This window comes from Crocodylus siamensis, chromosome 10 (assembly GCF_052110815.1).
Source record: "Crocodylus siamensis isolate JL-2025a chromosome 10, ASM5211081v1, whole genome shotgun sequence".
Taxonomy (NCBI): domain Eukaryota; kingdom Metazoa; phylum Chordata; order Crocodylia; family Crocodylidae; genus Crocodylus; species Crocodylus siamensis.
The window spans coordinates 5772282-5799849 of record NC_143404.1 but is presented as its reverse complement, the minus strand read 5'-3'; the positions used below and the strand labels follow the sequence as shown (position 1 = coordinate 5799849).

At 46.6% G+C, this 27568-nt stretch overlaps 1 protein-coding gene across 2 annotated transcripts in view; it reads right to left on the bottom strand.

Moving 5' to 3' along the window:
- ADAMTS2 (ADAM metallopeptidase with thrombospondin type 1 motif 2) overlaps positions 1–27568 on the bottom strand; it is a 246603-nt gene that overhangs the window by 34391 nt on the left and 184644 nt on the right. For both annotated transcript variants that reach the window (XM_090064427.1, XM_090064428.1), the window contains exons 5-10: positions 25952–26035; positions 12576–12732; positions 10992–11097; positions 8596–8739; positions 6302–6434; positions 4581–4694 (exon numbers count right to left, since the gene is read on the bottom strand). In XM_090064427.1, the coding sequence (XP_089920553.1) occupies positions 4581–4694; positions 6302–6434; positions 8596–8739; positions 10992–11097; positions 12576–12732; positions 25952–26035 (738 nt within the window). The remainder of the gene's footprint in view (positions 1–4580; positions 4695–6301; positions 6435–8595; positions 8740–10991; positions 11098–12575; positions 12733–25951; positions 26036–27568) is intronic.

Here is a 27568-nt window from a genome sequence, read left to right as displayed (position 1 = left end):
ATTCAATACAAGTCAATCCATGTGAAACAAGGCAAGCCCAAGAAAAATAAACTTTATTGTCAGAGCAAAGTTTGGTTTTGGGTTGTTTTTTTTTTTGTTTTTTTTTTTTTGAAGAAGCTTAGTTGCCGCAGGGTAGTTAACTGGGAGAGAATATCTAGTTCACATGCAGACTTTCACCACAAATATGAGGCCAAAGAAGTATCCTACTAAAATAGTGTCTCTTTCTGGCCCATTTGGCCCCATACAGCCAAAGAAAGAAAATTGAGGCTTTGTGATATCTCAAAGCATCAGCCAAGATACAAATATTTTGGAAGTGGATATTGGCCAACATGAACTATTATGGCTTGTAACAAAGAATGACATGAACAATACTTGGACACTGAAAAAATGGCGCCTATAATACACTTCTGACAACAAGTCTTACGCAGAGCGGCACGGACAAAGAAAGACAAACCAAAGGTCATGGGCCCTGAATGCACGTATTGCCAACCACAAGGGTTCAACACTGCGCTGGGTGGGAAGGAAAAGAAGGGATGCAAGATATCAGAAGCGATAAGCACTCTGCTGATTTTTGATTGTGGAAGAAGGTCACTCGCAGGCAATACAGCAAAGTCAGCTTCAGTATCATCCGGGGGAAACGTGAACACCGCACCCCTGTTAAGGAGGTAGGTACCATGCGTACAAGTATGGAATGAAGGTTTATAAATAATGGAACAGGGAGCTCATGCAAATAAAAGTTGGGCCATGCTTTAAGTCCTACTGTGCTGCACCAAGTCCTACTGTGCTGCACCAAGTCCTACTGTGCTGCCAGATGAAGCGTCTCGTTATTAGAAGCTGACAAGATTCCAGAGACACCGAGTAACGAAGAAAGGCACGGAGAAAGCTGCGCAAATGACAAAATCCTGCTGAGTCCTACAACCCCTCGCTTGAACTAATTGTTTGCTGCAGTAAAATATCGAGGATAAAATGCTGGATCTGTTGAAATCAATGAGATTTTTGCTCTCAGCTTCACCACAAGTACACACAGTCGTGCCTGCTGTTTGAAAAGGTGCCGGCGTGGTACAAGAGCGACACACTCGGCTCTCTTTCTACCATATAACCACCTTCTCCTGATAGCTACTCTACACGACTCCCAGACTGTTTCCCATGCTCTCTCTCTGTGCGCCTAATTGCATTCAAACTACTATCATCACAAATGTGAGCACATAGGAGTCAGAGTCAAAGATAAATAAAATACACCATATTTCTCACCAAAACCACAAGGTCATTTGGTACAGTTTGGTCTGGCGGTTCTTTCCAATCAAAGTCCTGCGTCAGTGAATGCCTCCCTTGTATTCAATTATTTTGACATTCAGATATTACACTATTTTGTAAAAACAGCTGAACAGGTATCTCCCAATGAAGATTATCATATTTTCTCATATACAGCACACAACTTTTCCCCTCCAAGAATGGCTGCTGGAAATTGAAGCGCGCATTATACATGAGTAAATACAGCAACAGTTGTTTCTGCTGCTTAAGCTCCAGCCTGGCAAAAATGAAAGTCGAGTCTGCATGGGATCCACAGGAAGTAGAGCAATGAGGAGGCTAATAATATTAGTTATGATAATCTACAAGGAATGATCTTTTTTCTTCATTCTACCTTTCAAAAACGAGATGTGTATCTTACTCCAGGGCCTGGTTTAGGTGAGAAAATACAGCATGTTCAATACAGGTACTCCTCACTTAACGTTGTCCCGGTTAACGTTGTTTCGTCATTACGCTGCAGATCTATTAGAGAACATACTCGTTTAAAGTCACGCCGTGTTTGGTTATAAAATTGTTTGGCCGCTGCCTGCTAGTAGGTAACTACTGTGACATAACTGGATTCACTTCACATCGTTTTTCCTAAAGTTGCGTTTTTCAAGAACGTAACGACGGCGTTAAGCGAGGAGTAGCTGTGTTCCATTCCATTAGCTGTATTAATGGTAAAAGTTGTATGTTTTGCATTTTAACCACAGATCCAGCCCTTACTTCACTGAAAGCACATTTTTAGGTTTGACACTTTATTTTTAAAGCTGTATTGATGCATTTCAGGAAGAAAATAGGCCTGTTCTGAGCAATCTGGGAAGAAGAAGATGAAAAAGACGAGAGAGAGGCATTTACAACTCAGAATCACATCACATCTTCATAAAAAAAGAAGAGATTTCAAACCACAAGAGCAGCTGCTAAAATGATTCACTTGTTGTATAACTTATGTTGTCTACTGGGAAACAGCTTCATACTTTCAAAAGCCTTTAGAAAAATCCTTTCCAAGTGGCAACACTCCCCCAAAGGATCCCTGAGAGCCTGATCCAAAGCTCAGCACAGTTCATGGGAGGATTTCCACTCTGTCGCTGGGGCTGGAGACCAGACTCCTAAGGTTTATAAAAGGGCAAATATCGATTCCTCAAGAGTAGGGTCAAGCAAAGCGGCTTCTAAAATTTTGTAACAAGCCTTTGCCATCTGTATGGTTCCCTGCGCCCCTTCCAAATCTCCTAATGTCTTTCACTTGCTGCAAACCAGTGAATAAGCCCTTCTGCACTTTGTCCTTCACACACTTCTCTGGCTTCCACCCTCATAAATAATCATGGATATTGTCATCTCAGTGACTTCCAGTAGGTATCAGATTGCTATTATCCTTCTGAATATGTCAGAGGACTCAGTGGTTACAGCCGCCCAGTTTCAGTGTCACAGCCACTGTTGATTGTGTGCCATCTGATGCTGCCATGTAAGGATGTATAGAAACTGCAGAGGAGGGACGTGAGGCCAAGAGAAGGCTCCTGCGGAGAGGATGAAGGAAAGCCCAGGGTGGACGTATCGGAGACCTGGAGGAAGGGAACCCCAGACTCCACAGTGAACGCCACGCTGCAACGTTAGTCAGCTTAAGCTCCCGCATCTGCTGTGCTTCCCCTTGGACCTCCATCCCTTCCCCTGGGCCAGCTCGAATTCTGAGTTTCACAGATGTCAGGGGCTAGAAGGGACCTTACAGATCACCAGGTCCAGCCCCCCACACTTGGGCAGGAAAGACCGCTGGGATCAGATGACCCAGCAAGGTGGGTGTCAAAACATTTTTTGAAGATCGCCAGGGTGAATGACTGCACCACTTCTGGGGGGAGCCTGTTCCAAACCCTCGGCACTAGACTTGTAAATACTTTCCTTATGTTTAGCCTGAAGCGATCCTCAATCAGTCTGTGCCCATTATTTCTTGTCCTCCCCAAAGGGCCTTGGGGAGCAGATGCTCCCCCGGGCCCTGATGTGCGTCCCTGATATACATATAAGCTGCCACCAAGTCCTCTCTGGGTCTTATCTTCTTCAGACTGAACAGTCCCAAGTCTTTCATCCTCTCCCTGTATGACCTGGTCTCTAGGCCTCTGATCATGCGCGTGGCCCTTCTCTGGACTCCCTCGAGCTTCTCCACATCCTTCCCGAAGTGTGGCGCCCAGAACTGGATGCAGTGCTCCAGCTGTGGTCTCACCAAGGCCAAGCAGAAAGGGAGCATGACATCCTTAGCCTTGCTCGAGATGCCTCAGTAGATGCATGCCAGGTTTGATTACCTGTGCCAGCTATGGCAGTGGTTCCCAACCCTTTTTATACCGTGGACCGGCACGGGAGCGGGGCAGGCACATGGAGCTGGCTGCCTCCCTCCTGGGGCTGCCCCGCCGCCCAGCTTAACCCTGCATGTGACTGCTGGCAGCGGGAGCCGCTCACCCGGGAGGACAGCCGGGGGTCCGAGCGGGGGGCTTGTGCCACAGCCTGGCAGCCAACCCTCTGAGGCCCAGTACTTGACCCCAGCCTGGTGGCTGGGAACCTCTGAGCTACAGCACCGCATTGGGGAGGCATTAGATCAACCGTCATCTCCAAAAGCGTGTTGCTGTTTCCATGGCAGCATGGCTGGCATTAAGTATCACCAGTCATGTCAATATAACCATGCCCGATGAGAGATCATGCTCAAACGACTAATTCCTCTCTTGTCTGTGCTACCCCAATTTGCAAACAAGCACCAGAGGATGCACTGATGCCTAGGTGCCCCAGGGACTAGATAAATGCCATACAGAATAACTCAACAGTAATCATTACTTCCAGATCTTGTGTGGCTACAACCTTGTTTGCATTTATGAGTTATAGTAACAGCTCAGCGGACTGCTATCACAGGTAGACCTCTACAGCTCTGGTGACAGCCTGTTTGTAACCAGACTGGGGCCCAGGATGTCCCAAGATCGAAACCAGCCTGCCCCTAACTTTCTCATGGCTCTGAGCAAAACACTTGAGCTGCCTTGCTCAGTTTCCCCATCTCTATCATTCTATTAAAAAGCTTTATTAGGAGAGACAGGAGGATTCATTAGTCATGGTTTGTGAAGATGTAAAACACTGAGTGCCAAATATTACAAGACAGCTTTTCCACTGGCTGACTTGGAAAGCACCAGAATATTAAGCTCTTCGTTTGCATTTGTTTTTCTAAGCCATAGGCCGGAGACCAGCCAGACTCGTCACGCTGCAGACAAAGGTGCACAACCGCACACAAGCTCCACCGCACGCTCAGATGCTGCGGCTGATCTCACCTTCCCAGGAGCACACATTGTCCCATCCAGCGGAGGTCCCTTCTTCGTCTTGCAGAAGTAGGGGTTATCGGGATGGCTGCACCACAGCTGCTTGCAGGGGTCGAACGTACGGAACTACAACACAGGGAAGTCAGAGCACGTGACACAAAGCGCCATTAGACACAGGCTCTCCTGTATTATATTCTTCCCCCTCTACGATGGCTAGATGGTGTCTCTAAGTTTAAGGACTATTTAAAGTCCATGGGGAGTTGCACAGGCGTGGCACTTCTACACAACGACATCATTAACTCTGATGGTGAAAGAAGGTGCAATGGAGTCATGCCAGAGATGGAAAGCTGGCTTCATCTGAATGGTACAGGGCAGAAATGGCAGGGGCATTTACCCATCCCATCTACCAGAACATGCACGCCCTCTTCTCAGATTCTCCTGCTGCTGCTGCTTCATGGAGCGGACGCTACTTAAAATATTCACTGGGCAGGAAAAGGAGTCCATAGCCCAGCCATTGTGTCACTCACGTGGGAGGCAGCAGATCTGTGTTCCAGGCCCCGATCCAATGAATATTTAAATATTTTCTACAAAGTGGAACAGAGTCAAGGAGACACTGAGAAGGCCCTAAATGCCCTCTTGCCTTAGTGTTCCTGGAAGGCAGGAGCTCTAATGTCTGCTGTGAACCAAGGGATTTACACCCACATCTCCCGCATCCCAAATAAGTGCCCCTCCCAGTGAACTATTGGGTCTGCTGCCTGGGGACAACTTGCTTTGCTTCGGTTAAAAGACCCCTGAAATGCAATGAAATAAAACATTTTAATTTTCGCCAGGGTTAAAACAAGGGAAAAGAGAAAACATTTCATGTCGGTTTGATCCAAACACAAAAGTCGTTTTTGCCAGACCAGACTCAGCGGGGCCGTGTGTGTACGCAGTATTACAGCTGAGTCTTACCAGAGTCTCCTGTTCATTCCTTGGAGACACGGCTCCTCGCGCCTGTGTCTGCAGATGGGGTTTGAACCAGGACTCTTCTGTGCTAGCAGCTGCTGCACCAACTTCACGCTTCTCTGTGCAGTGCCGTCATTTCTGTCCCACTTTTAGGAGCCAGAAGTGAATGGCAAAGCTCTACCAGATATCCCAAGTGATCATCTTCCCCCCGAGCCACCCCAGGCATGAACTTACCTGCCATTACATACATGCTTTACATTTGGCTACTATATTCCTGGTAACAAAGATGCAGTTGCCAGTGAATACCTGCACAAGTTTTCCTGTTCACCTGGAGCTCCCTTGCCCCCATTATGAATGATGATGCACCCTCATTTCCAAAAAGAAAGTCATATAAAGACAAAGCGTCTCGCCACATAGGAGCAGCAAATGTGAGCATTAAGCAAGCAAGAGAAGAAAACAACTGCCATTTCTCGCGGGCGTAGGTGGGAGCTGTGTGGAGTTATGCGAAGGGGCCAGCGATGGTCCTGGCAGGCTTTGGTTCTGAAATATGGAACTACTTATGAAACTAGGGTGTGATATATTTGTCAGAGCTCTGACTTTTAAAGAGTCCCAACAATGTTAAAAAGGAATTTCCCTGTCAAGAAGTTCATCCATTATCCCTGGCTTGCAGTGAGCTGGATGCAATGTCTCTCCTTGAACATCTCACCCTATCGTCTTTTCTAAGGCCATCTCAGCGACAGTTGCAACACTCCTGGATGTGGGGCAGGGGAACTCAACTGAATACTCACAGCTGTGCACATCATGTAGCCCAACCCAAAATCAAACCGGCACTGCTCATTCATGGAGTAGTGAATTCCTGGCAGCTGGGGCAGGGACGGCCAGTCGTGCTCAAAGGGATCATCACGCAGACAATCATAAGAGCTGCAAAAGGCAAGAATTACAGTCACAGATGGGAATGGGAGACTTCAACAGTCATCCTGGTTTCCCTGCGGTGTGGGTCCAACCAAAATACGGCGTGCAGTTTTCCGACTGGCTCGCAGAGCAGTCGGGACTTTAACAGGCCTGTGTGGTTCCTGCCGGGCTGTGCAAGACCTGAACGTGGGGCAGAGAACTCTAGCTGTCTCCTGCCATTTTGGTTTAGCGTCCAGGTAAATGACTAACTCCTCGAGGTCTGTATGGGAAAGCAACAGAGGAAAATTCTTCCCAAATGTGCCTGAGAAGAAAAGAAAAGGTTTAATTACATTTTCCCTTTGCAAAATGTCTTCCTAGCTGTTGTCTTTCAGGTGCAGCTTTAGAGGCAGAAGGCAGCCTCGGAAGAAGGCTAGCCAAGAATACTGCTGAGTGCCACCATGCAGTCCTGTGCCGTGCTCCTGGAGGAGCAAGTCCCCATACGAGCAAGTGTGCCTTTTGGTCTGTGCTTTATTAAACAGCAAGGGCTGTCCTGTCTTCGTCGTCATTCTGACAGTTTTGTCCCCACTTCCGAGAGCCTCACAGGCTTTCCTTTCTCTGTGCAGGGGACACGGGATTCTTCTGCTATCTTAAGCAATGCCTGTTTCTGCCAATGCACTTGAAATATGTCTGGGTAAAAAACCTAGTGCACGGAGGATCCTGATGGCATCATTAATGGATGAGTCCGGTATAATTGCGAGTTAAATTCAAAGTTACTATCCCAAATGTCATATGGCAGACAGGCTCTCTGCTACACACATCAGTGAATTAACATATCTAGACTATCACAAAAATAGCTCAGGTGTCCTCATTAAATTTAACCATCGACCTATCTGTTAAGCTCATTTCTTTGCTCTGATGGTCACACTTGCGTTTGCCTGCCATTATTCATCGCATCCGCACAACCCTTCATTATGAAAACTGCCAATCAGAAGTCCATCTCAGACCTGAGTCGGTGCGTTTGCTGCAGGAGCAAGGCAAACTGCTCTGCATTTGGCAATTATTCAAGTTGCCCTAATGATCCCTGGGGACGAGGGACAGAATTATGCATCTAGATCTACTTTTGAACAAAACAATGCTCCTGTTTTAGCTGGGAGCTGTTTTTATTAATAGCAACTCTTTACTACACCTGCATTTAAAAAAAAAAAAAATCAGGGCTCTTAGCCAGATGGCAATTATTTATTATGAAGCTTAAAGAGACACTATTAACTGAGACATCACACTTCTCCTTGATCATTTTTTAGGTACTGCTGTCAAAAGGAACACCTAAGATATTAGCACTTCAAAATAATTGTGAAAAATCAAGACTGGTTTCTTTGCATTGTCTAGTCGTTCTCCCAGCTCCCCCTATATGGTCCATTAGGAGGTTTTCCTATGTTGTTTGTTGGCATCTCTCATGCAGCAACAAGGCATATATGTACAGATATAGTCATATAGGAAAAACATGATTAAATATCATGAGTATTGGCAGGGGATATGGAAGGAGTGGCTCATGTACAAAGGAAAGAAAAAAATATAGAGCTGTTAAGAGGGGAAATGAGGTAGCTTTTGTGTCAACAGGGTATTTAAGAGAAAGGAACCACAAAAAGTAGACCTGAGGGCCATAGCCTTCCTTTTGATGCCCATTGAAGCACAGGGTGGCCCGTGAACACATCCAACACCAGAACTTTCCCCTTAAAGTACTACAGTAAAATGCAATGGGCTTGGTACAACTTTGGTGGTAGGAAACACCTCTGTTGCTACCAACCAGAGGTGCCACCAATCCTTCAGTTATTTTTTACACTGATGAGTGGCGCTCAAACAAGTAAGATAGGTTTTATGTCCAGGTGGGAGGAAAGCGAGTTGCTAATGGGAGCAGTAATAATATTTACAGGTCTGGGAAGAGAGCCGCACAATATCACCCTTCTGTAATGGCAATGACGTGGAACAAAGCAGCTGTCAATGTGAGCATTAACTGCCTGCAGTTCCTGGGAAGGTGTCTCACACTTACCAGGTGGGGGGGGGGGGGGCTTTCTTTTTGGTTTGATTTTGGTAATCCAGGTTAGTATTAAAAGTCCAATATACAAGTGTTGCATTCAGAGATGCTGAAAATGCTTCCTAACCAAAGAGGAGAGTCAGGTTAATAGCTACTCACTGCAGATAGCGGTTTAGCTCTTGCTGGCTACAACGAGACCAGTGGAAGCGATGGAACGCAGCCTGCACGAGGGGGGCCATGATGCTCCCCAGCCGGACTTCATCCCCGCACCTGTTCCCCTGGCCGTCATGCTCCATGCCTAATCTAGAACAGAAGATGGGAGAAGTGGCAGATGCTCATCAAGGGTGAGAACTTAAGTGGCTCAGGTCCCTAAGTCCCATTGAAAGTCAAGGAGACTTCATGCTCCTGAATCACTTGGGGCATGTCCACATGGAGGAGCTGTTGGAAAAGAAGCCAGTAGTTCCCATGTGGACTCTCAGACCTTTGTGAGGACAAGGAAAACCCACATGGAGAACGAGTGTAGAAGAGCTCCCGAGCTGTAGCAAATCCAGATTCCAGGCTACTTCTCATTTAGACAAATCTTTAGGTTCTTTTAAAAAGGTTACCCCAAGTGACAAAGAGCAGCTTTTTATTACCCTTGTCTTTATTAAAAATACTTTCCCCTTGGCGCTTTATTAGGATTTCTACTGCAATCTTCTCTGGCCAATGTTCGACTAATATCAGAGGCTCCTTTCAGGCAACACGTGGTTGGTCACCAACACTATGGTAGCATGTTGTGCCTCTACATGTTTTCAAAAGCTAAGAGGCATTTTAGACATATACTGTCTAATCTGCTCATAGGTTTCTTTTAACCATAGCTCCAAAAGTGCTGAAAACAAAAGTTAGCAACCCAAGGAACAAATTTCATGTAGGCATCAATTTTGTGTCCCTCTGATTAATATGCATGAATAATAAGATTCAACGATTCAGGCAAAAGCTCCTAACGTAAAGCACAGTAAAGCCTTCAATAATTGTCGAAACAAGAAACAGAAAAAAGTGCCTGCTGGCTTTCATAGGGAAAAGGTATAACAGAGTGAATCTGTTCAGTGAAAGGATTTATGAGATTTGTTATTCTATCGGTGGTGAAGGCAAGTAAATGTGTGTGCTTTATTAATAAATAAACCAAGTTACTTTAAAATTACAGATCCACCAGCTTGTTGCATGCTCCAAGTTTACCATGGAAACAATTCATGTCATATCCTTTATATAAAGTATATGGAATGAATGTAGCTTCAGGCCTTGGCCTATGTTACTGCATAGTAACTGGTCATGTGGCTTGTATGCAACATTATAGTGTATTACTAGAAGCTGATGTAAGCAGAGTACCGTATTTACCCCAATACAAGATGACCCTGAATTTAAGACAACCCCCAAATAATTATATAGATGTATTATAACTTTCCATGTATGGAATCTAATTACTGGAGGATTAAATTCATCCCTCCCCCACTACTGCAGGTGGTGGGGGGAGAGGTGAGGAGGAGGCCAGTACCGGGGCAGACAGTGAGGGGACAGACAGTAGTGGGGACATGGAAGGGCAAGTGGTGGGGGGCAGGCAGTGTGGAGGTGGTAGGGCAGGCAGCTTGCCCCCTTTTACCTGCCCTCCCTATTTACCCCCTGCTCCCGCCGATCAGGTCCCAGATCCCCCCTCCCGTGCCCCACCTATTCCTTGCTCCATGCCACTTATGCCCCCCTGCAGCCTCCAGTCCCAATGCCCCCTTCCCCCTCTCTCTCCCACACCCCTCAATCTCCCCCTTATCTTTGCTGCATGTGGGCAGGCTCTGACCCTGCTGCAGCCCAAGGCACTGAGCATGGCTCCAGCCCATGCCGTAGCAGAGGAGCAGAGCTGGCATTGCTGCTGCAGGGCCAGGCTGCGGTGGGGACAGAGCCTGCAGGCATGAAGCAAAGGTAAAGAAGAGTGCGGCAGAGGGGGAGAGAAGGGGAGGGGTGGTGTGGGGGAAGCGGGGAGCAGACTAGAGACAGTGGGGGCTTGAGACCGTGCAGGAGGCTGAAGGGGTCCAGAGGCAGCAGTGGCCCTGGCCCTGGCACAGCTGCCTGCCCTCTGCCTCCTTGTACTTGATTGTAAGGAAAGGGGCCTCTTCCCCCATGTTAGATGGGGAGAACAACTCACCGTCTAATCAGATCAGTATGGTCAGTGTATGCAAGTTACTGAAGATGGTTTTCATGAATCTTGGCTTGTAATGAATCAAGGAATTCACATTCCTTAATAGTAAAAATACTCTGCATTTCTCCTAGGCGACTACAATGCATTGATCAGCTTTATCTCATATTATTCCTGGGAAGAAATATCACTTCCCTGTGACAGCTAGGTATTCCCTGACCCAGAACACCTCAGCAGCTGGCCAGAGATCACACGGGAAGTCGTTGTGAGAACCAAGACTGGAATCAAGGTCTAATGCTTTACACTTGCCTCTGAGCCACAGGACCACATCTTCCCAACCCCCAAAATATTTCCCAGCATCTGAATGGATAAGACCTGTTAAAGCACCACTTACACGTGTCCAGTTTCATGGGCCACCACAAAGGCAGAGGAAAAACCGTCTTCATGGTTGAGGGTGCAGCTTCGTACGGGATGACACATTCCAGTAACTGGAGCGTAACCTAGGACAGAGCATGTAGTGCGGGAGGTAAGGGAAGACAAGCAAGAGAGTGTGCCTGCAAAGCCTCACTACGGCGCCCGCCTGTCATGGCATCTCGCATGAAAGAAGAATTTCCAAAAGTGCTGCCGGCGTCGGGGCTCCACACAAGGAGCGGGCAGTTCGCCGGGGCGCGCACACCCAACGAACACTTCCCATCAACATGTTCCAGCCCCACAACATTCATATCCTAGCTGTTAGTTAAGCACCAAATGACTATTAAGGGCCAAATTCTGTCCCGACTTACACAGCGGGACAGCTGGCGTTGTGAGCCAGACATTTCCGGGCCCTCTTCCTATGGTGAGATGAGAATGATTCTCCGGCACTTCCACTTGCTCTCAAATAACGTAAGCAACCTTCTTCTTTCAGGAAGGCAGGCTAGTCAATCATGAGATGCGTTTAGACAGTAACTGGATTTCAGATTCAACTCTAGGCACAAATGTTTTTGCAGTACAACTTGTTCAACACTGAACTACCTGGTAGATAACCAGTGATGTGCCTATAAAAGACAATGCCACGCTGGGAATGGCGCTGGTGAACAGGGCAGCCGTATTTCAAGAATGCACAGAAACCAGACTCTATGTCAATCAAGTATTATCACACACACAAGAAAGCATATTAGTCTCACAGATCAGCCATGCAATTGAAGTGCTTCTTTTAAAGGTAACAAGAGACTTCTACTCTGAACTTTTAATTAATGTGCTCCCTCAGCTATGAAATATAGGAAGAGAGCCTGTTGAACAAATTACATTCTTGTCATGGTTCACCAAGAACGCAGTGTAATCTCCTTCTGGGCCATCCTGCATCCGATCTCATACAGCCAGGCAAGGGGAAAGGTAGGGAGGGAATAAGGACCCTGCCTAGTCTAGTGGCAGTGCACAGGGGCACAAGGAAATACCAGTCGTTAGGGAGTAAAAAGAGAGTGGCACTAACCAATTTAGTGTTAGAGGGCAGGAACTGTAACATCCACCCCTCTGATCAGAGCTGTTCTCATATGGGCTCAGATCATATCCAGTACCCTGCAAAAAGGTAAAAATGAGCTACTCTTGGTGACGCTGTTCCTGATCCTTGTGGCAAAGGACATCTGCTATAGCACAGTACTTCTGGAAGTTCCTGCGGAAGTACTGCAATCACTGCTTTGCAGTGGTGTCTTGGGGCAAAAGCTACCCAACAGCACGTCTGGGACTATTCGAGACCATTTCTAGAACAGTCAAGACAATGCACAATAAACCGATCACCTTAAACAACCCCAATATCACAGAGATGGCAACACAATGGGGACTGAATCAGAAACGAGGTAATCTGAAGTCCAATGGTGCTTGGCAAAATACTCAATGCTGAAAGGTAACTATTAGTGCAAAACTTTACTTTTGTCTAAATGGTGACAGAAGCAATGCAGTAGTCATCAGGGTTGCAGGTGACTACCACTTGGCATATGCCTACCTTGCATGCCAGATGGGCCAAAATCCTGTCGTGTGAGAAAAATAGCGTGGTCGTGATATTCTGCGTGTCCAGTGTCAGGCTTCTGTTGCAGATAGGCCCAGCGACATACGTTCTCCAAACTCTGAGAAGGGTTTCCAATCTCTATTAAGCTCATGGACTAGATATTCCAGGAAGAAAAGGACCACAGTGATTATTTATGTCAGTCAGCCTTCCCTACAGTGTTCCCTCTGAAGAAATATTCTGGCATTTGCTCAAACGCTATACAAAACCCCCATTCAGATGGAGGGAGAAATGTATTATACAAAGACAGCATGAAAATATCACATCTAATACATGTCAGTTATGGCATCCGCACATATTTTATCTTGCCTGGATGAGCTGCGGGACAAAGGGTGTGAGTAATTTAATAACATGCAGTATTACTTTGTGTGCCACATGTTGTTACCATCTCTTTGTGTCATCACAGTGCCTGTGAGCATCACCCATAAACCTGCACCCTCCTGGGCAAGGGACTGAGCCGATACAGAACGGCCCCAGTCCCAGATGTCTCAGATTATGAAGGCAAGAGATAACAAATGGATACAGATGGACAGGAGAGCACAGGAGCACAGAAAGAGGAAGAGGCCCCCCACTTCGTATTTGCAAACTGCCACTGAACTGTCCCTCGTGGTAGAAAACCTGGTGTATTCCCTCTGTCTTTTTTTCTGAAAAGAGTTACCTTGATGATGATTGTTTGTAGGAAAAACTAACTGGGCAGTACTTAAGTCCTCAGCTTTCTTCTAGTCATCCCAATTTGTGATAGAGGTGTAATAAGGAGATATCGCCTGTCCCACTGCTCTGTCTTCTTCTAATGATGGCCAATGATCAAATGTTGAAGCTGATTCTTTCAGATCTATTTTTGATACCATTTGCCATGAATTGTTGCTGGCCTGTCTGTCAACCCAGATGGTCCAGATGCTCTCCACCCCAGGGTGTTGAGGGAGCTAGCTGGGGTTATTGCAGGGCCCTTGGCACAGCTCTACAAGCGCTCGTGGTGCTCGGGCCAGGTGCCAGATGATTGGAAGATAGCTAACATGGTCCCCATCTTTAAAAAAGGGAAGAGAGAGGACCCAGGCAACTATAGGCCTGGCAGTCTTACCTCTATCCTTGGGAAACTCTTTGAGAAGCTCCTCAAGGAGCACATCTGTGATGGGCCAGCATCAGGGATGATGCTCAAGGGCAAGCAGCACGGTTTCATTAGGGGCAGGTCACGTCAGACCAACCTGATTGTTTTTTATGATCAGGTCACAAAGGCAACGGATGCAGGTGTTGCCGTGGACGTAGCCTTTCTAGACTTCAGCAAGGCCTTTGACACCATCTCCCACCCCATCCTCATTAAAAAACTAAGCGACTGCGGCATTGATGCCTACACAGTCAAATGGATTGCAGATTGGCTGAAGGGTCGTACTCAGAGGGTGGTGGTGGACGGGTCGTATTCAACCTGGGGGGAAGTGGGCAGTGGAGTCCCCCAGGGCTCGGTCCTTGGGCCTGCGCTGTTCAATTTCTTCATCAGCGATTTGGACAACAGGGTGAAAAGCAACCTGTTTAAATTCGCTAATGATACCAAAATTTGGGGTGAGGTGAGCACGCTAGTAGGGAGGGAAAGACTGCAACAAGATCTGGATAGGTTACAGGAGTGGGCTGACATAAACAGGATGCGCTTCAATACTGACAAGTGCAGGGTGCTGCACGTGGGCAGTAGAAACCAGCAGCACACTTATAGACTGGGAAACTCCCTTCTTGAGAGCACGGAGGCAGAAAGGGATCTTGGAGTCATTACTGACTCCCAGATGAACATGGGCCGGCAGTGTGAGGTCACGGTTGGCAGGGCTAACCGGACCTTGTCGTGCATCCACAGGTGCATCTCAAGTAGAGCCAGGGAGGTGATCCTCCCCCTCTGCGATGCTGGTCAGGCCGCAGCGGGAGTACTGCGTCCAGTTCTGTGCGCCCCACTTCAGGAGGGATGTGGACAACATGGAGAGGGTCCAGAGAAGGCCACCCGCATGGTCAGGGGGCAGCAGGGCAGGCCCTACACTGAATGACTGCGGGACCTGAACCTGTTCAGCCTTCACAAGAGAAGGCTGAGGGGGGACCTGGTGACTGTCTATAAACTCACTAGGGGGGACCAGAAGGGTTTGGGGGAGACACTGTTTCCCCTAGCCGCCCCCACCCCCGCATAACAAGGAACAATGGACACAAGTTATTGGAGAGTAGATTTAGATTAGACATCCGCAAGAACTACTTCTCGGTCAGGGCAGCTAGGAGCTGGAACCAGCTTCCAAGGGAAGCGGTGCTGGCTCCTACCCTGGGGGTCTTTAAGAAGAGGCTTGATGCCTACCTGGCTGGAGTCATCTGAGCCCAGTTTTTTCTCCCACCCAGGCGGGGGGTCGGACTTGAAGATCTACAAGGTCCCTTCGACCTGACTTCTATGATTCTATGAACCCTGAATAAATTGCTCGAGTTGGTTCATCCTCTGGAAGGCAGATCCTTCAGTCAAGGATTCTCTAGGGGAGGATTGCACAAATCTCTGTTCCTTCAGGTCTCATGTTCAATTTGGATGTGAGGCTGCTGGGAGAGTACATTAGGTGACATCTGCTTCCATGTCTCCATTTAATCAGGTCTGGATGGTACGGTCACTTATCAAATGTTCAGCCAACGTTGAATTTCGAAGGCAGTTAACTGGCTGAAACGTGTCAAGGGGATGCTTGCTGTTTGAGCAAGCAACTGGAAAGATTATGCCCATGCCAGTGCAGACAGTAGAGTTTGAGATCTTTCACTGGGCCTTTGAATGCCACAGGATGTCCAGTTCAATGCAATGGCTACGTGAGCTTGCTTTCAGGCATGGACCTTTCCATCGTTACCCACAATTCTCCCCTCAGCAGTAGATTACTTCAATCCATTCTACAACTGGAAACGTGTGGCTGCCCACCCACTTAGCAGTATTTCCTATCTTATGTGTAGTGACCTGCTGAAATTGTGATTTTGTGGAAATCACGAAATACGGCATAGCCTGCACCAGCAGGCCAAGTCCGCCAAATTCACAAAATTTGTGAAAAAATAAAAAGAGAAATAACTGAGAAGGTTGCCTGTCATGTGGCCCTGCCCCTCTCCCCCTCGGTAGCGAGGGGCAGGGCCGTATGATGGACAGCCTGTAGCCAATCAACAGCGAGGGGTGGGGCAGCCATTATCCTGGGCGACCCTTTGCGTGGGTAACCCGCCACCCTTCTCTAGTGGGGTGTGCAGCCAAGCCCTCTGGGAAGCCTGTATTTTATTTTCAGTAAGTTTTTTTTCCCCATGGATTTCACGAAATCTGTGGGCGATGCTCCATTTTGTGAGTTGTGCAAACTCACAATCGCAGTAGGCCACCAGGGCCCCTCCACCAATCAGAGGCATGGGTGGGGCCCCACCACGACCAGCCCACTCATACAGCGGCCAGCCCTGCAAACTCCCACAAAATCAGCTGGCTGCCTCCGTGACTTGGGTAGCCTCCTAATCCCATCTGCACGGCGTAGCTCCTGCTTCAGTGATTAAAAAGGAGTTAGTGTGTGTTAGGTGTTGTGCAAAGGACTGGACACAAAAAGGCCTATTAAAACCCAACCTCAACTCAACATTTGCTTTTTTAAAAACATATTCTTTTTTGCAAGTCCTTCAGGCACAGCATATTCAGCAGTGTTCATTGTCAATGCTTATGAAAGCTTACTCTGTGTGGGATGCTATAACGTGTGTGACTAATTGGCCCATCCTGCGCCTTCCAGAATTTGTAAGAAATACACATGTGAACTCTGGCCTTCCATTTGCAAAACTAATGTTTCCAAGGCAACATTGTTACCCCAACAAGAACAACCACAATTTAGCTGCATGCACTCTTCTATAAGTCTTTATCACATAAGGTGAAGTAAACATAGAGCAAAGTCTATGTTTTGTGCCAGAAGTAAAAGAAAAGAAATATGTTTTATGTTTAGACCCAGGGATACATTTGACATGTCCTTTAATGCAGTGCAGAGAGAAGGGAAATCCACAATGGCTCGTGGAAAAACAACTGGAATAGGTAAAAGCCTGGCTTGCCAAACTGATTTCTGGCAAAGCAAGGCCGTTGCAGTGCTGCAAGTTTTGACAATAACAGATGAATAAGCCAGCCAGACAGGCCGTTTGGATTCAGATACCAGAATGCCTTACACAAAAGGGATATGGGGCAATTACAAGACTTGAACTATAATCCTGCAGCTGACTACTGCCAGTTATAACTTCCTTTGGAAAGAGGACTAACCACCTTATTAAAACAGCAAAATGACTATGCTGTGTTTAATTCGTGCCACTGCACATATTTGTATGGTAACTTCAAAGCAAGCGCGGACTGAAAATCAGGCCGTGAATTCCCGGCTATTTTTCAAGATGATGGCAATAGTCCGATTGATGTCTATGGGCCTAATGTTTTGGCCCCTGAACCTTGAGGCATTCATCGGTGTAGTCCAAAGATAAAAGCACTAGGCAGGACAACTCCACCCGGACCTTTCCTCTCCAAAGCTTCCAAAAGAAAAGCATGTCAGAAAAGCCAATGACCGTTCCTCCCAGGACATTTCACAAAGCACAGGAGGTTTTGAAGCAAGAGGCAAAAATCTCAAACAAAACATATACAGGCAAAAATGCTTCCTAGCAATTCTGTTTCTCATAATTATCTCCTTTCATGCTTCCTCTCAAATGAAAACCATCTTATATTTTATATAAAAGTGGGATTATCAGGAAACAGAAGATAAAATGCCGGAGCAGCACTCTGCTCTGTTTAAGGGCCAGCATTATCCCCCACTACTTATTTGACTATTGCCAAAACAACTTCTTTATAGCAGCTAGCAGGAATGGAGGTAGAGTGGGGAGAAGTAGTAACTCCAAACAACCAACCATTAGTAACTAATTTGCCATTCCTTGCCAACAAAAAATGGATCTCATTGTCGTGGCACAGCTACAGCATGGGATAAAAGAGCTAAGCTTGGCACGATCAGACACAGATGCTCATAGCACACTTCTGACCTGCACGGATTCTGCCACTGAGAACAGACGCAGCGTTTTGAAACGCGTGCCGCTGTTACTAGCGTTGTTGGCATCTGCTTGTTGGTCACTAAAGCTTCAGCTGCTGCGTAGCACAGGGGCGGGTGATTATTTTGGGCAGAGGGCTGCTTGCTGAGTTTTGGTAAGCCATCGAGGGCTGCGTGACAGGCAGCCAGGGGCAGATAATTATTAATTTTCTAAATTTTTTAAGGGTCCCGCGGCTTGGATAGAATGGCCTGGCAGGCCCCCAGGCCGCATTTTGCCCACCCCTGAAGTAGCAAAACCTGCAGCTGGGTCCAATGCACCTCAGTGCCTTAAAACTCAAGTAAGTTTAGGAGCTCGCCTTCAAGAGAATGGGACACATGAAACAGGTTTACATGGAACAGGGTGATCTGGGTCTGTGAAGTGCAGGGGGAAAATTACCCTACTGGAAAAGACTAAAAATCTAGAAAACCTGTAAAATGTGCTACTTATTTCCAGTCTCTATTACCTTGCCACAGACACAATATGGCTCTGGAAAAGTGACCTTAAGGAGCAAAGCGTCAGCCTTTTTCTTCCTACAGGGTCAAAGCTCAAATACACGGTGGCAAATACATTCACAAGGAGGGGTACATGCTTGTCAAAAATGTGAGCAGGGAGGCTATCAGCCATGCCAGCAAGGAGAAATGAAATAACCACGTGAGAGTCCCAGAGTCCACAGTGCCCAGAGTAAGATGCAATTACACCGTATTCAAAGGTCTTCAAGCATGAGTGACATTTATCCACTGGTCCACCCCTCGTGGTCACAGGGTTGCATCATGCAAAGAGAAACCCACCTAATTTAGAGAGAGTGCTTCTTTGGCAATTAGTCAGAACTTCCAAAACTCAACTGGCCCATACCATCATGGTCTTCACAGACCTCGTATACCAATAATGGTCTTCACAGACCTCAACAAGTCCCCCTCCTACGCTTACGGAGCCACCTCTAGAAAGTTAGAGTGATTGCTGCCATCCTACTAAGGAAGGAAATTCATGAGAAGCATGGGGATGGTTTTATGACATCAGTCGTGTGCTGTGGCAGATAAAGGCAGATGTAGTAGACGGGGTGCAAGATATGGTATAGAGGCTTCCTGCAAGGATCTGATGGTCCCAGAAGCTGAGATGCCAGAGATGCTGCATAAGTCTATACAATTTCCCATTGGAGGCAATAGGCGAGCATTCCCCAAACCAGGTAATCCCAAGTGTTGATTAAAATAGTCCCTGTGCAAAAAGAATGGGACTCTAAATAGGAAGATGAAAGCAGAACAATCAGGACTCTGAGGGCGCGTCTACACAAGGCACTTACTGCGCAGTAGCCTAGTAACACTGCGCAGCAGCGTGCCAGTCAGAAGCTGTGCTAATACACTACTGCACAGTGTAGTTAGGCTACTGCGTAGTAAGCATCACCAAAAAAAAGTGCGTCGGCACTACTGCAGTTACTGCGCATTTAGTTAGTATTTCATTAAGCACATACTAAACTAAATGCGCAGTAACTACTGCGCATTAATGAACGTGTAGACACACCCTGAGTGAAGGAAGTGTACATCTCTGTTTAGTTTGGGAGCGCAGAAGGGTGGAGGAGAGTAGCACATGCCAAGTGGAGAGGTAGGTGTTACTGGTGGCTAGGGACATGCCTCTGCTGCTGGAGGCTGCAGATGCTGCAGCTGGCTGAGGGCTAGAAGACATCTTTCCCAGCAGAGCAATGGAGAATATTCTTCAGCTGATTGAGTCCAAAGTTGCCAGTGGAAAGAGAAACTTTCCTTCTCACTGCAGCTGGAGAAGCAGGAAATCTTGGGGTACTGCAGCTAATACCAGGGGATGTCTGTGGGGACGAGCAGCAGAGACAGCTGGGCCAGCTGTTAGCCCAAATTCTGTCTATGGAGCAATCCAAGGGGACGACCAAGCTCTGGAGAGAAGAAACATGCCTTTCTTCTTCCCGTGCTCTCCCTGTTTCTCGTCTTTCTGCCCTTCCTTTGTTCAGTGGAAACAACAGCTGAAGAGGGCTGAGCTGCAGCCTCCATCTCTGCTTATGGGCTGGGGAGGTACAGTGGAGCAATAGGAAGTGGCTTATGTGACTTGGTCTGGAGAACTGGATGCCTGCCTCTCTCTTACTCCCTGTTTCCTGTTTGGTGGAGTTACTGGCAGCATTAAACAGTATTTCTGAAGAACAGCAATATATGAAAACTGTCAGTAGTGGATTCAGTAATCCTTAAAATATTCTTGGAAGTGTAGAAATAACTTGGAAAATGTGGAATACTGGAAAATGTAAAGGTGAATATTATAAAAAAGAGAGAAAATTAGTAAAAGTTTATCCAAACCTTTCAGGAACAGTCCAACTGACAATATCTGGGAGCCGCTGATGTCAGGGGCGTGACCAAATTTTGGTTAATTGAAGGTTTTATTTAACTGGCATTTTAAATAATTGGGTTGATTGCACTCTGATGCTAATGAGAGGGTGCTAGCTGACAAGAATGCAAGGAAGTCTGGCTGCTCTGGAGCGTGCTAGAAAAAAAGACCTTTCAAAACTCCTCCATTAGATGGTGCTCCAAGAGTAACAACCGACGCGGCTCCGTCACTCCCGACTGGCAGAGACTCCCGGCAGACGAGGGGAACAGCTCAACTTGTTACACTTCCAATTATCGATCAGAAAAGTGAAAGAGCGGGCCTGCTCCTGAGCCCATCTGAAATCAGTGCTTCCCCTTCTTAAACCGATAACAGATCGACTAAAAAAAACAAACCTGTTCAAATTATTTCTACTTGGCATTTCCACCGTTTACCACATATTAGATGAGATTATTTATCCCCTTCCGTCAGACTGCACAAGACGAGTGAAAAATAAATAAAAGGAAGTATCTGGTGTCCATGGGAACAGCGTTAACAAAAATAGCTCATTCAGCAAAGTGACATTTTGCATTTGAAGGATTTCTACGGGTTTGCGGTGGCGGTGGCTTGCGAGCGGTGCTGGAGAGCCGATTCCACACAAGCAGCAGCGGAGCAGGAAGACCGAGCGGGGCCTGGCATCGGCCAGAGCGGCGCCCCTCGAGGTCTCAGCAGAAACGTTTGAGAAATAACACGCTACGAGTCTGACAGAAAACGAGAGCGATTCCTTCATTTCCGCAAGAGGAAGGGTATGCCCTTCCCCTCCCTGCCTCCCCCCGATACCCAACCCCGGAAGGGATGCAAACCGCCGTACACAGCGACACGAGAAGAGAGGTGCGACACACAAATACTGCAGGCCCTGATCCAGCAGCTCTGTCTGCAGCGGTGCGGGGATCCGAGCAGGGGTTGCAAGCCCTTCAGGTTAGGCAGCTTCTACAACAAACCTATGCGCTCATCCACTTGGCTAGTCTGGCGGAGGCCCTCAGTTCTGCAAGCTGCTGCTAGGGCCGTGCTGAGCCCGCTGCCTGCAGCGGAGGTCTCAGGTGTTCAGCACCTCGAACAACAGATTCAAACCCGCAGCAAACTCAAGGGCCTGGGCGGAGGGCAAGTGAATCCAGCCTGAGTCCTCCTCTTTAGCTCAAAATTACGGGAACTGGAGAAGGGGTGCTACACTCGAAGAAGTGGAAGCTGGTGTCAGGTTGGACGTGGCCTTCTGCAGCTCCATCCCAGCTACTCTCGCGAAGAGTGGAGAGCAAAGGAAGCCGCTCCAAGGAAAAGGCTGCTTTCCAGCCTGCCTGGCCGGGCAGGAGTCGCAGTGCTTCAATGTGGAAAGGCCAGTGATAGCAGGACAAACAGATCACCACTGCAGGAGGATACTGGCTGCAATCCTGCCCCCACTGAGGCCAACGGGAAGCCTGCCAGTGACTCGGGAGCATTGACTTTGGACTAGAAGGGATCACATAGGTCACCATACCCAGTTCCTTGCTACCACCGACAGCCATGAGACACTATTTGTTTTAATCAAACTCCACATTTAAACCAGGTAGAGTTTACAACCCCCCCGATGATCCAACTTGGAGGCTGCTCCAGAGCATCAGGGCTGCAATGTCCTTTACTTTACTCAGTCCTCCTCTCCCTGGCGTTTCCCCCCCAAACTGAAAACAAGCCTACTCCCTCCCAGCACTCATCCTGCTGCACTAGCAAAGGCTAGCCTGTGGCTCGCACCCCACTAGTGGCACAGGCAGCCTCTGCGTGTGGCACACAGCAGCCGGGGGTGGTGGCAGGCAGCGGAGCAGTGGAGCGGGCAGTAGGTTTTCGGCGGCTTTTCCTGAAAACGGGTGACCAGAATCATGCGATCTCCTGAGAGCCCTGTGCAATGGCAGGAATAATTCCTGGTCTCTACTGGAAAAATGAGGCCCGATACATCTTACGACTGCATTTGCCTTTTCACAGCCACAGACTGGGCACTCACAGGCATCCTCTTACCAACTAACGCACCCAGGTCTTCCTCCGTCGCTGTCGTTTCCGACTTATGAGCTCACGGACAAGAGTTTGCTCAGGTTCTGGACTGCGTGCAGAACAGTTCAAGGGAAAATCTGTTGTAATTTTTTTGTTAACATCTCTGCATAGGACACCTGTTATAAGTAGTGTATGTCTTGCTCCCCCCTGCTGTTTTGAACACCACCTCATCATATTCCCCATACATGCTACATTTATATAAAGTCACTATTGTCTGATGGACCGAGCATGGGGCCGGAAGCCAGGAATTTATGACACGTAGTCCCAGACCCACTAATGACTTTGTGCGACCTTGGAAAATTCACTTAACGTCTTTGTTACTCAGCACTAAAATCAGAATAATGATCTTTACTCACCTACCTCAGAGGCGTTTTATGAGGACAAATTAGTTCATGTTTGTGCTGTGCTTTGGAAATATAAAATAATATCTAACTGCTAAGAATTATTACAGCCAGTTGTTTTCATCCATTTTCATGCCATGCATCTGTGTCTGGTGGTTGCTGTTTCATTTATGATGAGCTTAATAGCAGATGGAAGCAGAGCTTTCTAACGGGTTCATGCATTTAAAATACTGAACTACATTTCCCCCAAATTTATCTGTAATTTGCAGAGTTTGGAACTGGCCTCTTGATCAAATCCCTTGTGGCAGAAATAAGCTAAATTTTCTTTTTTTGCAACGTGTTCTACTTTCGCAGAACCCATTCAGAAAGTGGAAATACAGGCAGCTCAAGTACCCATCCCTCCAGTCAAAAGCTCTCTATTTTCTCTGTTGTACTTTACATACGGAAGTGATGTCTTCAGGAAAAAAAAATGCATGAATTTTCACACTAAACTGAATCCAGATAACAAGAGAAAAGAGAGAAAAACTTAATTAGAAAGAATTAATTGGGAAAGATGCATCCTGTTGAGCAGTTTGCCGGAGGCCCCCATTACAGTCGTGGTGCTATGGTTACGGTTGAAATGGCACATCCTCCCAAATAACCTGATTTTACATCAACAGTAAAGAGGAAGATCACTGTTTGCCCTATGTGCCCACTGGGGGAAGAAGTGAGGACGAAACGCCCCACGGCTCACAGCACAGGGTGAAGTGCAGCCCTTGCAGGCGAGTACCTCCTGACCCACTCGGGGGGGCAGGGCCCGGGCAGAGTCTTGCCACCACGTGCCCCAAGAAGCATCGGCTGGTGCAGCACAGAGGAGGGCAGTCACCAGCTGCTGGCAGATTAACGGGGAGTAGGGAACAAGCTAGCTCTCGAGTATGTCTGCACCGTGCCACGCAGACCCACTTCTGAGCCACAACCTGCTCCCTGATTTCTCCAGGAGTGGGGCAACTGTGTGCCACCCTCCTTCAGATGAGATCTGAAAGCCAGCTAGCCCTGATCCTTCTGGACAAAAACCAAACATTGCCTCTCTCATGCTCAGTTTATGCGCAGAAATGATAATTTAGGTGCAAGGAATATGTTAGTTCAATCAGGCTCCCTGATACTTCAAATTCAACTCATTAGATAGTTTCAAAATATTAACATAATAGAGCAATTTTCTCTCGCTCTCACATGGAGCCTCTACTCATCTAATTAATAAAAATTTCAAGGAACTTGCATTTACAGCTGTGTTTATTTTAAAATATTAAAAACAAGTGCACTTCAGTGACCGCAGTGCCTTCAGATAACTGCTATTGAAAAGCTGGTTGCTATGCAACCTAAAGTATTGTCCATATTATCCTCACCAAGAGATGACATATTGTATGAAATAAAATAATCCTCTTTAAAAAACAATACAGTAAAAAGCTGGTTTTGGGGGGCAGAAAGGGGAGCTTGCAATAGCTCAGAGCTCTCTTGCAAGCTCAAAAGAAAGACGGTGTCTCTCTCCTACAGCTACACGCCATCAATTACTGAGCCATAATACAATTGTGATGATTAGTGATATGGCACGGGTGACAATACATATAAATTGCTTGGAATAGAGCAAACAAGCCTGAAGATATCAACTCTAAGGTTTCTTAAGCAATAGTTTACTCAGAGCAGCTGCTGGGATGATATTTCAGAGAACGAAGCCAAATAGGCCATTTTACCCAACGTGGTCTCAGCCTGTACATGTCCCATTTGTCCTAAAAAGCCCTTTTATTTTATTTCACAAGTAACATTTTAGTGTTGGTGAAATAAGTTAGATGGGAGGAGACAAAGCATCTGTCTGCAGAGGCAGGGGGCTCAGCTATACCGCGGGGGAAGCAATCCCTGCCCACCCATCCCAGCTCTATGTGCATCAGCTCTGGCCGTGAGGTGGGGAGGATGCCCTGGGGGGTCTCCCTGGCACTTTGCTCAGGATCTCGGGTCCTGGGGTGCATGACAGCAACAGCCACATTTTCACAGCCCCACTCGGCAGAGCGGGTGGAAATTACGGTGTAATTTCATTGACTTAATGTTTGTTTTTTACGCTTCCAGAATGGTGTGAGGCGGCTGTGACGTGAAGCAGAGGTATGGTGCTCCTCACGGTGAACGTGGCATCGGAGTCCAGCTCCAAGCCACTCCCCAGAGCAATCCTTACACCCTCTAGTTACGTTGGATCTCAGCTTTCCCGTCCCTAAGTGTATGGACCATGGAAATTGTTTTACAAAGTGGCAGGTGCAAACTCTTTTCCTCTTAGCTCACCATTTTTACATCACCTCACTTGTCCCAAAGCAATTTAAAAATATTATGCCCCCTTGGGAGACAGGAGAGAGAGAGAATCACTGCTTCCATCTACAGAGCAGCTCAGTCGGAAAGGGGAAGGCCAAGCAGCGGGGCAGTGGCATTGCCCAACTAGACCACAGGGCCTCCTGAGCTCACTCCTTCGCTCCTGTAAATCAGCACCAGTCTACTGGGTGCGGCTCCAGGGAAGCCGTTTCCACCCCCGATTTGACCCTCCTTTTTGCGGACACTATTTAGATTACCTGTCCCACCGCAGACTGGGCACCACGGAAGAGCGTCAGCGCTCACACAAAGGAAGCCGTGTTTTCTGGTTCTACCTGGAGCAGCTGTGGGCACCACTGAGTGCAAGAGGCTTTGGCAATGCTCATCCCCAACCAATGAAAGTTAAAAACGTTGTTATAACTCTGCTCCTGTTTCCATGGAATTAGATGTTGGTTAGGCAAAAAAATGGGGTAAAAGTACTAAATACGTTAAAAGCGCTTCACTTTCAAGCCCATTTGCCATCTCAGTGTCCTTTCCTGGAGGTTTGCCTGAAAACAGCCCCTTTCCATGGAAACAGCAAGAGAACAGAAAGGAACATCTGTAATTCTTAATGTGGGTTTGATTCAACCAAGTGCTGAGCTCCCTGGCTCCAGGTCAGAAATGCACGTATTTAACTTTGAGCATGTGTGTAGTCCCATTAAAAGTTAAGCACAAGCTTAAAGGATTTGTTGGGTCAGAGTCAGGGTTCAGCAGTGTGTGGAATAAACCCACAATGCAATTATTATATTGGTATAGCCATGTATTCCTGCTTGCTTATATGCATTCATGCAAATAGTCCATATTGCATCCCTCTAGTGGCCAAAGGGGTCACCACCCACAAAACTTGCCAGGAGTTATTCCAAACAGACTAGGTCATCATACTGCCAAACCAAAGTGCTAACTTATACTGACATAAGTAGGGGGAAAAACATTTACTAAATCTCAACTATTTGCCAGCATGAAGTATGTATGATAAACGACAAGTACAAACATAAGCTCTCTATCATACGTTAATGTTACATTCATAGACATATAAAGGCAGTGCATCTACAGTTTATATATATAGTTGAAAATATATTAAACTACGGTATCATATTTCACAAATGAATCATATAGTTCATTAAAATTTCTCAGAGACTTTGAGCTCCATTATTTAAATGAGCCTTTACTTACTTTCCCGTAGCTCAGCAGGATTATCCTCACCAAGACAACGTTAATGTGAGCACCTAAGGATTCATCGTGGTAGATTTCATTAACCTGCAAGAGAGCATTGACATGTTTAATAATGACCCCGTCAATAAGTAATTATGGTAGTAATGATGAAACATAACCTTCTTATACACCGTCTCCCAGATATAGATCATCTGTGCTCATTAGTAAAAAAGAGGTATTTCTGTTGAAGTGAGAGAAGACTTTCTTCCTGAAATTATGGGGCCCTTCTATAGAGACTCCATATGGACTTCAATCAGGAAAGTTCTTGAAGTCAATGAGCATTTAAGCAGTTGGTTATGTGCTGTCCTGAACAGGAATGAACTTAAACACAAGCACAAGAACTTTTTTGATTTGGGTAATAATTGACTGAAATACTCCCAAGGATGAGAAACCCAGTACAGCACCATGTTGGCACAACTGTGCGTCAACACTAATCCAATCTCAAACTATACAAGCAGAGAAAAACCTACAAAGTCCTAACAACTATGACATATTTTTGTGTTACTCATGAACAGAGGCAAACCATTTAGGTGCACCAAAAAGAAAGCTAGGAATATTTTAATGGCCTGAAATACAGACATACCAGGAACAAACAAGAACTAACACTCCAAGCAGCTGCAGAAAAGATAAACTGTTAAAGACACTGATTTGGCTAATCTATGATGAGAGGCATGCAAGATCATTATGGCCAACTCATGTGCTTGAAAATGTCTTTTTTTTTTTTTTTACTTTAGAAATCGGAACAAATACATAAATAAATATCTGGAAGGCAAGGATGTTCCCTTCCGTCTTCGCCCTGATCATTTTCTTCCAGTAAATCATGACTCTGAGCTACACTGTTTCATGAGCTGGAGACAAAGAATCCTTCACATGTCATCTTTTCTAATTATGAGTAATATATAAATCACAAAGAAGTTCATAAGTTTAAGTATAATTTTATTAAAAACAAGATTGCGAAAACATTGGATTTGTATCAATGGGTGTAGCTCCTTAGGGGACTACATCAAAGCACAAATCACTTCTGAGCTCCAGAGAAATAATTAGATGCTGCAGTGGTAGGGTTGAATTGATCTCGCTGCCATCATGGTCCAGGAAATAAGTGAGAAACAAGAATTTTTGCAGGTGATGTCTTTTATGTATGGTTAGGATAGGTATTTGGGTGAGACCTGAGGAAGGGTACCGTGCTATCCTACAGTTTCACTTCTTTCTCTAGGTCTATCCCAGCCTTGCAGTTGGGCCCATAAAAGATATCACCGCAACAGTTCTTGCCTCTTGCACAGATTCTTTAGTGCAAGTTAAAAAAAAAAAAATCATTAAATATTAATTGGGAGTTTTCCTGCATGCTGGGTACTACTTACAGAAATAATATCTCGACATTATGCTTCCAAATTCAAGCTTAGGCACCTAATTTTCCCAAGTTGCAAGCACCTGACCATTTCCCAGGCAGTGATTGAGATCCGCTTGCTGCTCATTGCCCTGTGAAAGTTTGGTTACTTATTGGTGCCAAGATGTGAATTTAACCTCCTTTATTTGAAAGGTGTGGCTTTCCTTCCAGAGACTTTTATAAAGGCTGATTAC